Source organism: Vulpes lagopus, chromosome 5 (genome assembly GCF_018345385.1).
Source record: "Vulpes lagopus strain Blue_001 chromosome 5, ASM1834538v1, whole genome shotgun sequence".
Lineage (NCBI taxonomy): Eukaryota > Metazoa > Chordata > Mammalia > Carnivora > Canidae > Vulpes > Vulpes lagopus.
The window spans coordinates 57,295,909-57,313,176 of NC_054828.1; the positions used below are offsets into that span (position 1 = coordinate 57,295,909).

The 17,268-nt window shown below is 46.4% G+C and overlaps 1 protein-coding gene across 2 annotated transcripts in view; it reads right to left on the reverse strand.

The window, feature by feature from the left end:
• KCNMB4 (potassium calcium-activated channel subfamily M regulatory beta subunit 4) overlaps nt 1–17,268 on the reverse strand; it is a 59,498-nt gene that overhangs the window by 10,687 nt on the left and 31,543 nt on the right. Inside the window, exon 3 of one of the 2 annotated variants that reach the window (XM_041754096.1) lies at nt 9,293–9,378. The exons of the other annotated variant lie outside the window; for it this stretch is intronic. Coding sequence (XP_041610030.1) covers nt 9,293–9,378 — 86 coding nt within the window. The remainder of the gene's footprint in view (nt 1–9,292; nt 9,379–17,268) is intronic. 2 annotated transcript variants of the gene reach the window in all.

The following is a 17,268-nucleotide window of genomic DNA, read 5'->3' on the forward strand; positions in this document are numbered from 1 at the left end:
GAGCTCCTGGGACAACAGCTTCCCTTAAGGTGCCAGTCACACTGGGTGGTGATCATTTTCTATATATGACATTTTCCCAACCTGACTCAGAGAAGCCTGCAGTCAGGATCGCATTAGGGACAATCCCGGCCTGTGAGGCTCTCTCTGAGGTTCTCCGAAAGAAAGAGGGGGCCGTCGTCAAGACCCACGATCCAAGAAAATGCTTATGACTTTTTATCTTTAAAAAAAGAACCAAAAGCAAACCAATGAATCTTAGTATATGTGCTGCCGAAGTGAGCACGCAAAGCCACAGACCCATCTGAACCTGAGGCACCTGGTATCAAAAAGGTTTTATTAATTATAAATCCATGGCTGTTCTCCCACTGGGAAAAAATGGAAAGAGAATTTTTAAGCTGTCTAAGTATTCTTTGAGATTAGATCTAAGAAACAGCATTAGATTTTTAGATTTATATAAAATCCCTTTGCTCCTCCAGCAGCCTCCGCGAGCTGCTCCGGAGCCACCTGCATGGAGGCCCAGGAGGCTGGAGAGCCCCACTTGGGCTGGCTGAGGTCACCGCAGAAGTGACGGGTTCTGTAAACTAGATGACAGTTTGTGTCTGGCAATTCCTGTGAGCTTTTCTTAAGAACAGTATTGCTGGGACACCTAGGTGGCTCAGGGCATGACCCCGGGGTCCTGGGATCCAGTCCTGAATTGGACTCCCTACATGGAACCTGCTTCTCCCTCTGCCTGTGTCTCTGCCTCTCTCTCTCTGTGTCTCTCGTGAATAAATAAATATAATCTTAAAAAAAAAGTATTGCTGTTCTTCAGCGTAGTTTGGTCTGGGGTGTCTCTGAGCGACCAGAGAGGTCATTGATTTCACATGGGGCTACAAGTGGTTTCTGGCCAAGCTGCTGAAATCTGGGCTTTCAGGAAAAATACACTGCAGAAAAGAAGACATCTATATTCCTATATTTGAGACCAAGATAATTCTCATACCAGCTCTCACCTTGTGGACCTACTTTGCAGTTTGTTTTATTTATTTATTTTTAAAGATTTTATTTACTTATTTGAGAGACAGAGCATGAGCAGGGAGGGGAGGGAAAAGCAGGCGCCCTGCCGAGCAGGGAGTCCGATGTGGGGCTCAACCCCAGGACCCTGAGACCCTGACCTGAGCCGGAGGCAGTCGCCTGGCCATCTGAGCCACCCGGGTGCCCCTGTAGTTTCGATTTTAAAGTGAAAATTCAATACCATTTAATTAATTTATTTATGTATTTATTTTACTAATACCTTTTTAAATCCGTGTGGGAAAGACAGGTTATTCAATAAATTGTGTTGGGACAATACTGATCATTTGGAGGAAAAAGAAACATTTGCTCCCCATCTTATTTGGCCCATAAAAAAAAAAAAAAGAAATTTTAAAAAGAAACAGAAAATCCAGATACATCAAAAACTTAATTGTAAAAAAAAAAAAAACAAAGCATGACTGCATAGAACACTAGAATTTTGAGAAATAACTTTGGAATAAGAAAATAAAAGTCTTTCTGATGGTTTTGTGAGGTTTGTTGTTTTGTTTGTTTTTTGGTATAAGTATGTCCCAAATATTCTACTGGACTTACTTACACTAAGAAATTATTCAGTTTATCAGAAATTAAACTTTAACTGGTGTCTTATAGTTTCATTTGTTAAATCTGGCAAATTTCTGATTACCCTGATTTGTTTTTTTTTTTTTAAAGATTTATTTGTTTATTTTAGAGAGAAAGAGAGAGTGTCTGTGCATGTGTGCTCAAGTAGGGGGACTGGCAGAGGGAGAGGAAGAGGGGACCCCAAGCAGACTCCCCACAGAGGGGGAAGCCCACTGCCGGGCTCCGTCCCACGACCCTGAGATCATGACCTGAGCCGAAATCAAGATTCAATCACTTAACAGGCTGAGCCATCCAGGCACTCCTGATTACCCTAATTTCCGAGTAAGACATAAAATGCAGAAATTATAAGGAAAAATGGGTGATCCAACTAGAGAAATGTAAACATTTCTGTAAGCCAAAAAAAAACCCTCCACAAAGACCCATAGCTAATATTCATATGTAAAGATGCCTGATTTCATTCAGTAATGAAAGAAAAGCAAATTAAAAAATATGATACCATGTTTTACCTATCAAATTAGCAAAAATTAAAAGCTGATAATATTCATTTCTGGGGTGTGTGTGGAAACAAGAACTTTTATGTAAGCTGGTGTAACTTCTTGAATGGTTATTTATTAGTGTCTATTAAAATTTTGGATGTGTGTAACTCTTGACTAGGCAATTAAACATCTGTGAATGTACTCTTCAGATATATTCCCATAAAAAAAAAAAAAAAAGCAAATGGAATAGGCAGTTCTTTTCCCTGCAGGGTTAAAAAAATTTTTAAATAGGGAGCATAATTTAGGATATTTTCTTTCAGAATTTAAGAGTTTCCATTCACTATAGCAGTAATTTGTTCTACTCAAATATTCCACCTCTACCTCTTGTTTTCATTTTTCAGTTATCCTGCCAATTTACGTGGATGGATTACCATGAGAGCTGCTGGGAATATGTTTATTTGAAAACATTCTTCATATGATAAATAACAGAAATCTGTTGCTCTCTAGTCTTTGAGTATAAGCCCCTATTGTGTTCTGACATTTTATTTTTTATTTATTTTTTTTAAAGATATTTATTATTCATGAGAGACAGAGAGAGGCAGAGACACAGGCAGAGGGAGAAGCAGGCTCCTTGTGGAGAACCTGATGCGGGACTCGATCCCAGGACTCTGGGATCACGTGCTGAGCCAAAGGCAGATGCTCAACTACTGAGCTGCCCAGGTGCCACCAGTTCTGACGCTGTATGCAAGTGTTGTCTTTATAATAGGAGTTTTCCAAGAAACCTTTTCACCAGCTAAACAACGGCAACGACCTCAAGGAGAGAGAAGAGCCACCTAAAGAACAGCACAAGGCTGGACTGAGAGTCCCTCAAGGAGGTGTGTAAAAGGGTGGAAGGGAGGGCCCAAAACCATGGACGAGTAAACAACAGTGACATGAAGCCACAAGCACAAGGCCAGCAAGGCAAAATCAGAACAAGAGAAGGCTGTGGAAAAATGCTGCAGATAACGAAAAGAGTGATAAAAGCTGCGTTTAAATGAAGAATCAGAACAAGAAAAAAAAAGACAGGCTCCATTCTTAGGATGAATGACATGGGTGTTAACAGAGAGAACCTAGAACTAATCAAATCTCACTTTTCTCATCTCCTCCATGAAGCAAAAATACTCATATATTTAAAATATTAATTAAAATAAGTTATTTTATAATATATAATAAATTTATTGCTATTAAAATAAATTATGAACCAAACCAGGACAGCTGAAAGCCAGAACAGCAAGGAGACCGTAAGAGATGACATTTCTGGGGTGCCTGGGTGACTCAGTTGGTGTAAGCCTCTGGCTGTTTTGGCTGTGATCATGACCTCAGGGTCAGGAGATGGAGCCCCGTCGGGCTCCCCACTCAGTGAGAAGTCTGCTTGAGAGTCTCTCTCCTTCTCCCTCTGCCCCTCCTCCTGCTCACTCATGCTCGCTTTCTCTATCTCTACCTAAAAATGAATAAATAAATCTTTTTTAAAAAGAGAGAGATGGTGCTTCTAAGAGACTTCCTCTGCTGGCTACAGGAAAACCCTAGGCAAGAGTGTTCCTCCTTCCAAAACAGGAATGACTTTCCACCTTTCCTTTTCTTATTAAAGTGGAAAGAATATGGCTCTGTGAAATTTTCATCGCAACATCACTGCTTTCTCAGGACAATGAAGTCCCCAGACAGAGACTCACAGGTCCAACACAGAGCTCTGGGTCCCCAGAGAGAACACTGGCTCTGGATTTCCATAAGACGGGGTGGGAGTTGTGACTCGCCAATGACTTTGGGCCTGTGACTTATCTCACCAAGCCTCAGCTTCCTCATTTGTAAAATGGGAAAGAAAACCCTTAATAGAAAGATCAAAGGGGAGTTTTTATGTAGAAAGGATTTTCCTATAAAACCATACACAACATGGATGGCCTCTGCGAGACAGTAAGGCACATCCATATTGGTCTCTGGCCCATCCATATTGGTTTCTGACATAGGGCTCCTAAAACCCTTGAAAATCCCTAAGAGTTAAGAGCACTAGGAGCATCCTTAGTTCTCATGAGGAAACTCTAGGAAGGCACCTGGAGGGCCCCTGGATGGGGGTGGTCACCAGAAAGACCAAGCCATGATTGGAAGCTTGGATCTTAGCCCCACCACCCTCCTTCCACCTCCCACTTCTCCAGAGAGAGGCTGGAAACTGAATTAATAATCGGTCACGCCTATGTGAGAAAGCCTCCGTAAACATCCCAGGATCACCGGGTTCAGTGAGCTCGTTTGGTGAACACATGCACACGAGGAGGGGGATGTACCCCAACTCCACAAGGACAGATGCTTCTGAGCTCAGGACCCTCCCACACCTCACCCTGTCTCTTTATCTGGCTGCTCCTTTATCATATCTTTAGGCAAACTAGTTGGTGTGTGTGTTTTTCTGGAGTTCTATGAGCCACTCTAGAAAATTAATCCAACCTGAGGAGAAAGTCATGGGGACCTCCAATCTGTAGCCTGGGGACCTGCTACTTGTACCTGGCCTCTGACGTGGGGGCAGTCTTACAGGACTGAGCCTTTAACCTGTGGGATCTGACACTATCTACCCATAGATGGTGTCTGAATTGAATTCCATTGCAGGACAGCAGGCTGGTATTGTGGAGAATCATTTGATGTAGGGGGAAAACCCCACGCATGCGGGAACAGGAAGGGTCCAAAGTTAAAGTGTTCGATGTGAGGGGTAAAGATGACCCTACAGAGAGACCCAGTTGAGTTTTCTCACTACAGCCTCATTTCAGGTCCATATCCAAGCTTCCTAACCTTGGAAACCAGAATGTATTTGTCAACCCGCAAACATAACAACACAGGACCAGATTTTTTGAAAACTTGTAGCATTTTTCAAAGTTCAGAGTTGAAGGAAAGCTCACAGCCATACACCATAATAGTTACACTTAGACCCATCTATAAACCACTACTGGTGCGTTTTCCCTGCTGTGGTAACACATTTAGTGGCTTAAATCAATGCAAATATTTCTTCCCTTACAGTCCTGGAGGTTGGAAGTCTGATTCACTGGGCTACAGTGAAGGTGCTTGGCAGGGCTTTTCCTTCCGAATGCTCTAGGAGAGAATCTGTTTCCTTGCCTCTTCCAGCTTCTAGAAGTTTCCTACAGTCCTTGGTTCATGGCCCCTTCTTGACATCACTCCAACCTCTCACTTCCTTGGACACATCCATACTCCTCTGACCTCCTCCCTCTTCTAAAGAATCCTGTGGGGGCATCTGGTGACTCAGCGGTTGAGCATCTGCCTTTGTTTATTTACTCATGAGAGAGACACACACATAGAGGCAGAGACACAGGCAAAGGGAAAAGCAGGCATCATGCAGGGAGCCCGATGTGGGACTCAATCCTAGGTCTCCAGGATCAGGCCCTGGGCTAAGGCGGCGCTAAACCACTGAGCATCTGCCTTTGGCTCTGGGCGTGACCCCAGGTCCCAGGATCAAGGCCCACATCGGGCTCCCCGAAGGGAAACTGCTTCTCTCTCTGCCTGTGTCTCTGCCCCTCTCTCTGTGTCTGTCACGAATAAATAAAATCATTTAAAAAAAAAAAAAAAGAATCCTGCGATTACATTCAGGGTGTAATTTTCCATATCAAATTCCTTTACTTAATCACACCTGCAAAAGTCCCTTTTACCACATGTGGTACCATAAGGTGACACAAATCCATGGGGATTAGGATGCACATATATCTGGAAGCTAGTATTTAGACAACCGCACTACTGTCAACTGCTAGCCTATATTACAAATAGTTCTTCACTAATGAATGTGTTCTACTCCTTGCCCTAATTAGTCCTTCAGAATTAAAGCATCAACCGAAGCATCCAAAACAAAGCATTAGATGATGATGTCTATTACCCTAACCTGAATTATAAGAAATCCGAAGAGGTACGAATTTGCGATTATTAAATAAATAAATAAATAAATAAATAAATAAATAAATAAATAAGCAAGCCAACCGAGATCAAAAGCACAGCACAAGAAATATATAGTCAAGAATATTCTAATAGCTCTGCATGGCAACAAAAGGCAACCGTGCTGACTGTGGTGAGCATTTCATGATGCATATAGTTGTCGAATCACTACATGGGACGCCTGAAACTAATATAATGGTATATGCCAACTACACTTCAATTAAAAATAATAAATATATGCTAAAAGATATTTACTTTTTTCATTATTTTCTCAATCTTTGCCCTTTTATTATGACAAAGGCATTTACATACAAGACACACCTGCCTAAAGATATTAACAACACTTCTCTTCATCTATACCATTTTCCTTCCATTGTGCCTTTGCCTACTTAGAGCCCCACCACTTCCCTCACCACGGGCTTGTCCTAACCACGTCATCGTGGAACTTCCCAATTTTAATACAATATTTCATGGAAATCCTCCCTAAGAAACTGACACCTTATTTTCTATCAGATTTCCTTTCTGTCTTAGTAGTACATCTTTGCTACATCCTTTTCAGTTTTATTCATTAGCAAGTGTCCAAAGATTCTCAGTTCTTCTTTACTTAGATCTTTCAGGAAACAGGGTCTCTAGCAATTCTCCATCTTGATTTTAAAGACAATCCTATGCTATGTTGTAAGTTTGACCTTCCTAAACTTTTTCTCCATCAACTATCTTCAGATCTTTTGTTTAATTCTGAATTTTAAAACCGAGGTAGAATTTCCACATGTAGAAATAGAGATAACAAGCATATAGGTTGAAGAGATCTGTGTGTCATTTTAATACCATTGATTTCTGATCCTTTTACTTCTATTTAATAGAAAGTTTCACAGTTTCTATTCAATCCATTTTACTATTTAAAAACTCATGCTGTTTCATACACTTGTTTTTCTCACATTTGAAGACCAATAATGTATTATTAAATCAGATTTTAGCAAGAAGTGGGAAAATTTAAGTACGGGTAGGTCACTGTGTTCCCAAAGGAAGTCTTTCAGAGCCCATTTTGCATCTCAGCAACACCTATTCCTGGAGGAACATCCTCAGAAAATGGAAATGTTGATTTATGATATTAATGCTCAAAATACTCTTCAGTTTTTCAACTCCTTATTTAGAGGAACTGATTCTTAAACATCACTATTACACATTGTAACCGAGCATGTCTGAGAATACTGTGACACAGAAGGGACTTCCTAAACAAGCCAGGGCTGGAAGAGACTAGAAACAACAGCACTGATTGAACCAAGACATCCCATATTCCCCCTCACTGCTCAAAACAAAGCAACAGGGCCTCTTCTTCACTTTGGGACGCCAATACCCAAAGTAGAGAAGCTCTTCTTACAGAAAGCACACACTGAAAGGATAATCAGTGAGCAAAGTAATTATGTGCTTTTTTTCCTTCAAAATCCTCAAAAACAGGGTAGAGGCTCCCCTTTGAAATTAAATAAGACGATACCCAAGGGCTTAAAAAAAATTGAGCCAGTGTCTTCTATGTCCATCTAATACCATGATCCTGAGATCCTACTGCTCAAACTTACTCCACTGTCTGGGAGGAAGGAAGCCATGGGTTGCACTCAGCATTGCCACTGCACATGGGGAAAGACTTCGGAAAGATCAATCCAACAACCACATTTTCTATCATTTCCCTAAGCTAACTCATGTTCTCTGGCCCTTGCTCCATGCACAGAGGACACTGAAAACTAGCAGAGGATATAATCACAGATCACACACTTGCAACGTGGGTGTGAGAAACCGTTTCCAGGGAGAAATGACAAACACATTGATGCACCCAAAAATGCATATGAGCAGGGATTCCATTGGGTGTTTGTAAGGTTGGCAAGAGCTTCAGAATTTGGTTCTCAAGGAAATAAGGCGGGTAAGGAATCCCCCCTCCCCAAATGTCAACGTTGTCTTCTTACCATCTGAACAATACTGGACACAGTGTGTGCAGTTGAATGTGGCATTTAAAAGGAGGTTGGGAAACATCTCCCCCATGATTTTTGACATAAAATCAAGATGGCAGGGGTTCCTTAACTGGTAAAACATCAGTAGGGACAGAGCAACGAGGGCTCATTCACCCACCCTTGACTCAATGCAAATACCCTCACAAAGAATGGTGGTCTCAGTGGGTCCGCCCAACTCCAGGAAGCCTGGATTTTTCTGCCAATGGTTCTCACACCTAGAAGAGCTATGCTAAACTCAAAGAGCTCAGCAAATGTTAGTGTGATGAGAAGGGAATGAAAATCCAATGCCACAGACTTTCAGTTAAGCAACTGGGGGAAGCAGGGCGGGGGCTGGGTGGGTAGGAAGCAAGATCTTAGACTTCATAGGAATTCTTTCAAAGGCCCACACGTATTTGTTTGACATCATAAATGCCATAGATGTATTTGCATAAAGTCATGTGTATGTGCTTGTATTTTCACAGATTGTGCCAACTATTTCCAGAAAATTTCTAAGAAAGTGATCATGTTTACTATTCTTTTTGTCATCACAAAATGTCTTCTCTCCCTCTGCTTAGTTATTTTAAAATCTCTCTCCAGCCCGTCCAAACCAGCCCTGGGCACATAACTACTGTCACTGGTGGGTTTTGCTCCTTCAGCTCACCTGCCCCCACCTACCCTGGCGGTTTATCCTGCTTGAGGAGATTTCTCTCCCACACGAAGGCCTGTCCCAGACCCAGCACCTGAGCAGAGGCCCCCGGCATCTGGTGAAGCCAAAGCCAAGTAGCCTGAGCAGGGGCAGAGACATTGCATCTTCCCCAAACCTCGGAAAAGGATCCTGTATCCCTTTTCCTGCCTCGGAAAAGGATCCTGTATCCCATTCCACAACTTACTCCCAGGAAATCATCTGTAATGTCTGATTCTGTGAAGTCCAATTCCCTGTAACTAGATCCTCAATGAAGAAAAATTCGCCAGTCCCCGCAGCTGATTCCCTTTCTACCTCTGGCATTGCACGGCTCTGTAATTTTGGCAGCTCTGAAGGAGGATCCAGAAAATGTATCCTGGGTGACGGGGAAGGGGGGTCCCATGTCTCCTTAATTACTATACAATTTCAAAGGAGACAGGGCTGCCTCCTGCTACAACATTTCATCCTAGAAGTTTCCCAATTGTTAGGAACTCATTTTATTAAAATGTGTTATGTACCAAATTGTTGTCTTTTTTTTTTAATTTTTTTTTATTAGACAATTGGCAGAGTATATATACCTTGTTGCTGCAAGCAGGGAGACGGGACTAGGTCAGCACTTCTCCCGAGGCTGGCAATGGATCCTTCGTCCGAACCCCTAATATGACTAGGAAGGAGTACACGAATTAGAACTTTACATTCATTTTTGTTATAATCTGTTAGGCAGTTCTCTCTCTTGGAAAAAGTGCACCGCACATACACTGAACTACTTCCACGGAGTATATTAGTTACATTAATTGCAAAGCCCTCTTCCTAACTGACAAACTGCTATTTGGAAAACAGAAGCTGTATAGAGAAATACGTGTGAAAAAGCGGTGGCTTACGGTACCACAGAATTTTTATGACTTGAGCAATTAGGAAGATCCTAGGAGCCGATCGTAAAGTATCTCCCGGATGCATAAGTGACTTGATTTTACCCTGGTAACAGGTGATACGCAAAACTCAAGAAAAAATATGTAAACAGCCATCGGACTGTTGGACCAAACGTGAGAAATGGTTTGAAAACCACTAAAAATTATAGGCATGGGTATTCCCGGGGCAACCTGTTTTCTCTTCCTCCACGAGACTGGTATTAAGGTCCCAGATGGGGGCCACTCCTTCAGCTGGGGTCTGGAAGTCATAATGGCTCAGGGCAAAGCTGCGTATGACCAAGACAGACAGGGACTATAAGCAGGAAACAAATTCTCATTGTTAGGGCTACGGACCTCCAGGTTGTTGGCACAGCTTAGCCCGAGCTGACCTGAACGCACAGATAAAGGCTGGCCACCCCCCTGCTTGGCTGGGTAGATGGTCACGATGTGCAAAATTAGTCCCCTCCTCATCGAAAGCACAAAGACACCCTATGAATGCACACTGAGCATCCTGAAAGACTTCCTCGGTGCCTAATGCTCTTCCCAGTGGTCATTCCACATTGCAGAACACCTACCCGGGCGGGCAGCAGGGCCGCGCCCGTGCGTGGGCTCTCAGGGGCCAGCGGCAGCTCGAGGCAGGGACGGCCTGCGGGACGCAGTATGCACCCCACGTGCTCTCTCAACGCGTGGCCTTTGCTTATTGTCGAAATGCATTTCCAAATGCAGTGAACAAGGGCGCCGGAGGGGGGGGGGGCTCCGTTGGTGGGGCATCTGCCTTTGGCTCGGTCATGGTCCCAGGGTCCTGGGATGGAGCCCAGCTTCAGGCTCCCTGCTCCACGGGGGGTCTGCTTCTCCCTCTCCCTCTGCCTGCCCCTCCCCTCATTGTGTCCTCTCTCTGTCAAATAAATAAGGAAAATCTTGGGGTCCCTAGGGGGCTCAGCAGTTGAGCATCTGCCTTCAGCCCAGGGCGTGATCCCGGGGCCCTGGGATCGAGTCCCGCGTCGGGCTCCCCGTAGGGAGCCTGCTTCTCCCCCTGCCTGTGTCTCTGCCTCTCTCTGTGCCTCTTATGAATAAATAAAATCGTTAAAATCTTTAAAAAATGCAGCGCACATCTGTACCAAGTAGAGGTAATGAAAGAGTAGTACTGAAGGGTGCCCGGGGAAGCAAGAAAGAGATGCCTTTTGAGCAGACATGAAAGTAGAACGCGAGTTTGGAATCCAAGCTTCTTGGGAAAGGACACAGCACATAGGACACACGTCCTCTGGCCCCACACCTCCTGTTACTGTGTCCCCGGTGGTACGTTTAGAGACTGCGGGAGCAGCATCCTGGGTGGGGCTCAGTGCAGCCCTGGGGGCCGCCTGCCCCAACCTGGGCTGGGATCGCAGGGCGCTTGGGTCTGAGTCCTGTGCCTGCCACCTGGCAGCTGGGGGACCCCTGTGCCGCAGTCCCTCTGGGACAGAGGGAAAAGTAGACAAGCATCCCCGGAGGGCGCTGGGCGGGCTCAGGGGGGCCGGGGGCACAAGCGGCCGCGCAGCCAGGAGCAGCGAGCTGGGCCCGCAGGTGCAGCCCTCCGGGTCGGCCAGGCTGGGGCGCCTCCCGCTGGGCCGCCAGGCGTCGGTCTGGGCCCAGGCCCCCAGGGCTGTTATCAGTGAGCCAAGTGGGGCCGGCCGGCCGGGGGGCCACAACCCTGCTAGCACCTGCTGAGAAGTGGCAGATGTGATGGGGGGCGGGGGCAAGGTTCAGAATAGCCCGGGGAGAGTGGAAGCAGCAGGAAAAGCAGCCGTGGGCACCGAACAGGGAGGACCTGAGCCTCCTGCCCTTGACCAGGCCGCTGGCCTCCCCTCTGCTGAGCGTGAGTGGGACCCACCAGCCCACTGGGCCCAATGAGAAGCCCCCAAGGAGCCCACGGAGCTGGGGCCGCCACCACCAGGTGCCCAGCGTGGGGTCTCAGGGGAGTAGCGGTGGCGGGAGCCCCTGCCCGCCTGGTGCGACAGTCTGGGGCAGGGCTCCTGGGACACACGTGTGCCTGGCGCTCCTGACACTCCTGCGGTCACAGGAGTGACCAAGGGCTTGTTCCCAGCCCTTTTCCGTCACCCCCAAAGGAAGCCATTCCATGTCCCCCTGCCCGGCCCCACCTGCCGTCCCTGCAGAGGTGGCCCTCTCCCACGTAGGTCACTGGCAGCTGGCAGCATCGGGCCAGGGTGGGCTGCCGCAGGGACAGGCGCCCTGGGTCACCGCGTCGTTTCGGAGAACGCAGGAGGCTTCGCTCTGGGCGGGAGGGAACGGCTCGCTGTCTCCAGTCTGGGACACCCGGGGCTGCGGCCCGAGGTCACACAGCCGGTCCCCCAGACGGCTCTGGTTAGCAGTGTTCCACCCTGTGCCTACAGTCACCGACGTGTCCTGTGTGGTCACCGACTTCTGCACTGTTACCTACATGTCCTGCGCTGTCACCTACATGTCCTACGTGGTCACCGACTTGTCCTGCACTGTCACCTACATGTCCTGTGAGGTCACCTATGTGTCCTGCACAGTCACCGACTTGTCCTGTGCTGTCACCTACATGTCCTGCACGGTCACTGACATGTCCTGAGCAGTCACTGACTTGTCCTGTGCTGTCACCTACATGTCCTGCACGGTCACTGACATGTCCTGCGCAGTCACCGACTTGTCCTGCACGGCTGCCAACTTGTCCTGCAGTCACTGACTTGTCCTGTGTGGTCACCTACATGTCCTATGTGGTCACCTACTTGTCCTGCACAGTCACCTACTTGTCTCTCCCAATCCCCCCCAACCGAAGCTTTGTTTGGTGGCTGCAGCCACGATCTTAAAGGAAAAGCAACCTAATAGCACCCAAGTCTTAGCTTTTATTGCCACATGATAAAAGCTGTTGCAAGACTAATCTGAATAACCAGGAGGAAGCAAGCCCTCAGGTTTATATCAGAAGCTAATGTGCAGCTGTTCGGAGGTCAGACCTTGAAAAACCACCGCAGGGAACTCCACACATACTCCGTGGCACACGTGGAGAAGCCGCAACGGACACTACTCTTTTTTTTTTTTTTTTAATAAAAGTACACATTTTGAGACTACAGAGAGCTAGCAGTTCTGATGTAATCTCCCCTAATATGTAACCAGACACAAATGTGTGTGTCAATTTGGGTAAGATTTGGGTAAGATTCCAGATTCATGGTTTTATTCTTTAAGACTCAAGATATATCACTGGATTCAACGTCTTAACAGAAGGTCAGTATGTTCTTTTAAAATTTTACTACAGAACCAGTCTTTTGTTTAGTGATACCTTATAAGAAATATTTTTTAGTCAATAGAAACCAAAAGTAAAAAGCTCTATTAGAAACTGCATTTCCTAATATCAAGCCTAATATCAACACTCAATAAAATTTTCCTATGGGGTTTGTTCAATATACCCATTCCTATCTTTACATACACATTTTTCCCCAAGAGGAAAATGTATCCTAAGGGGTCTGCTGGCAAAGACGAGGCTTTTTCTTTAGTCATTTGTCCTATAAAAAACCAGAGGAAAACTTAGAAACCAACAAAACAACTAAATTCATCATATGAATATATCAAAAGAAATCTGGTTTTAGGCCTTCATGAGTCAAAATCAAATGCAAAGACACAGTGAAAGTCATCTACACCGACCGGTCGTTCTCTGCTGTATCAGTCGTAAATGTGCCGCAAGGGTAAGCACATAAGCAGGTAAGTGGTGTCGATCTCACATAATGAGAAACCCAGGGCTCAGCAGGCCAGGGAGAGGGCAGCTGGTCAACGATGGTGCTGGGCGGCTGGCTCTTTCCATCTTTGTGCTCTACTCTTTTCAACGTAGGGATGGCCTTCCTCATGAGTGTCGCCCCAAAGCTGCCCAGTGGTTTCTGCGTTCCTGGCATTAAGCCACACCTCTCTGTGTTTCTCCCAGAACAGCGGGGTGGGAACAGGAGGCAGGGTGGTACTTGCACCAGGAAAGCAGCAGCTTTCCCAGAGGCCCCCTCACCCCTATTGATGTTGTCTCCAATACACTCACCCAGGACAGAAAGCTGCAATCATCCAGTTCTATCCTCTTCTTACCCTGCCCCATCATGCATTATGGACGTCTATGAGTTGGTGGATTCCACTTCCTTACGTCTCAAGTCCACTCCCTCCCTTCCCTCCTCCACTAATTCTGCCTCTGTCCAAGTTCCTTTCATTCCTTATCTGGTCTGGTGCAAAAGTCTGTCCTCTGCACAGCCACCAGACTGGTCTTTCTAAAATACTGATGTGACTGTCATTCCTCCACCACACATAAAGTCTAAGACACTCAGCACGGCATAGGAGCACAAGTACTATATTATCTGGTTCAACCTCTTCAGGTTCATCGATACTTTCCCCTAAATGCACTTTCCAAGCCTATGAAGCGCCTTACATTCCTTCCTGTTGCCTGTGACACTACACATCTTAATGCTTTTGGACATGGTATCATTTCCCCTGAAATCCCTTTCTCTGGCCTTCATTTGTCTGGAAAAGTCCTACTCACTCTAAAATTCAACCCAAACGCTTCCTCTACATCTAAATCTGTATCACTATCGTTATAGAACCTACCACAATGCAGTCAAATTATTTATTTATATAAATGTCTTTCACGCTAGTCAAAGAGTTCCTTGCACACAGAGACAAAGTCTTATCATCTTATGATCTTTGACCACCGTTCTCTGGTACGTCACAGGGGATTACCAAATGACTGTGAAATAACTGAAAGACTAAGTTACTGAAATGGTGGTAATTTCAGGGATGAAGTCTAGGACATAGAAAAAGGTAAAACCAAGACAGAAGAGTGATGAGCTATTCTGTAGCAGGAAGGCCTTTGTAGCCGCTAAAATGACACCGTTTCTTTCTAGAAGAGAAAGTAAATATTCACATAAGTGAATTTTCCAAACAACTGAAGTTTAGCCTTTTAAGTTGAATAAAAGAATAACAAAAGTGCTAAAATGTTATTGGTAAGAAAATCCTTCCAAAAACACATTACACATTCCCTTACCTTTTAAGGAGAACACATTCAACCAAATTTAACCTTTTTGGATGACTCAGTGTCATCATTATGAAACTCAATTATTGTTGAGGTAAGAAGACTGTCTGCTCCCCCATTAAATGGCTCTAGACTGTTAACCACTTAGTTCTTTGTTAATTTTCTTTCTCTTTCACCATTTGGGTTTTATCTAGCATCCTACGCTGCTGTAATTGTACAAGTCTTCAGAATCAGAGGATCACAAAACCATAAAATTCAAGGGCTTAAGGGAATCTTAGAAATCATTTAATCTATCAGTCTATCAAATTTTAGAGATAAGAATATTAAGCCCCAAGTGAGTGAGCGCTCCTTTTCTAATTGGTTGCTTTCAATCTTCTATTTTAATGGCTTTCAAACTGTGTTCTACAAAGCACTCTACTCAATTTCAGGTCAGGCCATAATGTTCATCTTCCTCTAAAATGCTAAGGGTAAATTAAATTTAAAAAGATTTACTATAGGACAAACATACTTTGAACGAACTTAAACATCAGGATGTATCCGTGTGGTATCAGAAGTACCAGAGAATCATTCTATTTAACAGTAGAATCTCTCCCCCTTAGCTATTCTGTTTGTGTTCTATTTTGCTTTACTCATTAATAAAACGCTTATTGCTTATGTATATTCAACACCTCACTCAGCCTCATCAGTGAGAAAGCCGACTATTCACTCAATAGTTGTTTCCATCCTCATAGTTAGAAATTCACAGGACAAGGAAAGAAATACACACTTACTAAGTACTCACTGTTGTGCAGATAGGACCCATACGCCACCACCCTCCCCCCCCACACACAAAATAAAATGGATACTGCTATCCTCACTTCACAGAGGAGGAAACCAAGATCAAAAAGTTGCACAATTCGGGGTGCCTGGGTGTTTCAATCCGCTAAGTGTCTGCCTTCAGGTCAGGTCATGATCTCAGGGTCCTGGGATCAAGCCCTGCATCCTGCATCACATGACATCGGGCTCCCTGCTGAGCAGGGAGCCTGCTTCTTCCTCTCCCTCTGCCCCTCCCCACTGTTCTCATGTAGTCTCCCTCAAATAAATAGAATCTTAAAAACAAATTTTTTTTTTAAAGTTGCCCATTTCACCCAGTTGCCATTGTCACGCAGTTAACAACTGGTAGAAGAGAAATAGAAACTCAGGTGCCTGATGTTAGATGCTTCATCGCTGCCCTAATGGAATTAATAATCTATAAAGGGAGAAGAGTATATTTTCAACTGACTCTATAATTGGGTGAGAAAAGCCACCATAGCAGCGTGGAAACACACGGAAGAGGAAGAATTATGTGCAAAAAGGTAAGAGAAGGTCACACGGTGACATTTGAGGAAAACCTTATTTAAAAATAATGAACCAGACATTTTTAACAGGAAATACGATGGGGTAGGCCCATGGCATCTGCTCGGTAACCTCACAAGAACCTTATTACCTCCCTCTTCTGCAAAGGAAACTGAGGCACAGGTGGGGTCAAAGTGACACACGATAGAAAGGTGCTATTTCCAGGGCTCGTCCCATAAGCAGGGCCCCATAGAAGTGGAGAGAGGTGAAGGTGTCCCCAGGTGAGAGGACAGGGACCGAGGCACAGGCCGCAGGGTGCATGGGATACCAGGAGTTGTCGGGGGTCACCGGAACAGCCCAACAGCCCTGCAAAGAGACCTTCCCAGCAGGCCGTGTCACCACTGCAAAACCGACACTGCCATCCCCGGCGGAGGAGCCTAAGAGACACCTGCACAGGTGGCTGTCCGCTTTCCCCCGCGTCACCCTGGCCTCGCAGGCCTCACGTACAGCCCCCCGCCCCCGCCTTTGCGCTCCGACCCCCCCTCGCTTCAGAACCTGTACACCTGCTGCTGTCTCGTTCTGAAGGTCCACAGCGCTAAGCCTTGGCCACCTCGTGGTCTCCGCCGGGGCGCCGGAGCTCCCAGGCCTGCGAGGCCACCTCCGGGCAGGGCCGCCGCGGGGCCTTCTCCGCGGGGAGCCAGCCACCTCCCGGGGCGGCCTTCTGGATCCTGAGCCCCGCCGATGCCTGCAGCGTGGCTCCCCCTCGCCGCCGCCGCCAGTGTGCTTCCCCGTGACCCGCGCAGTGTCCGGGCTGGAGCCGGAGCCAGGGCTGGAGCTGGAGCTGGAGTCGGGGCCAGGGCTGGGGCTGGGACTGGGGCTGGGGCTGGAGCTGGAGCTGGAGCCGGGGCTGGAGACAGAGCTAGAGCCGCGGCTGGGGCTGGAACCAGAGCTGGAGCCGGGGCTGGACGGCCTGATCTTCACCCCCATGCACAACTAGAAGGCGGAAGAATGCACCCGCGGGCAGGACCAAGGGCCCGGGATGAAAGAGCAGCTAAGCTCCCTTCCACAATCTGATGGGACGTTGGCGGGGCGGGTGCGCACGCGCGCCTGCTTGGAGGCCCAGGTACCAGGAAGCGGTTAGACACTGCACTCGGCTCTCCATAAAAGGAAAAGTTCGAGAAGTAGACGCAGTCGCCCGTCCCAGCCCTCGGGTGCAGATGCAAGGGAGCAGCGAGCGGGCGGCTTCCGAGGACGTCGGGCCCGGGACTGCAGACACGTCTCCGGGCGCGCTCGGTGAGAGACCGTGAGCAGGGCTGCG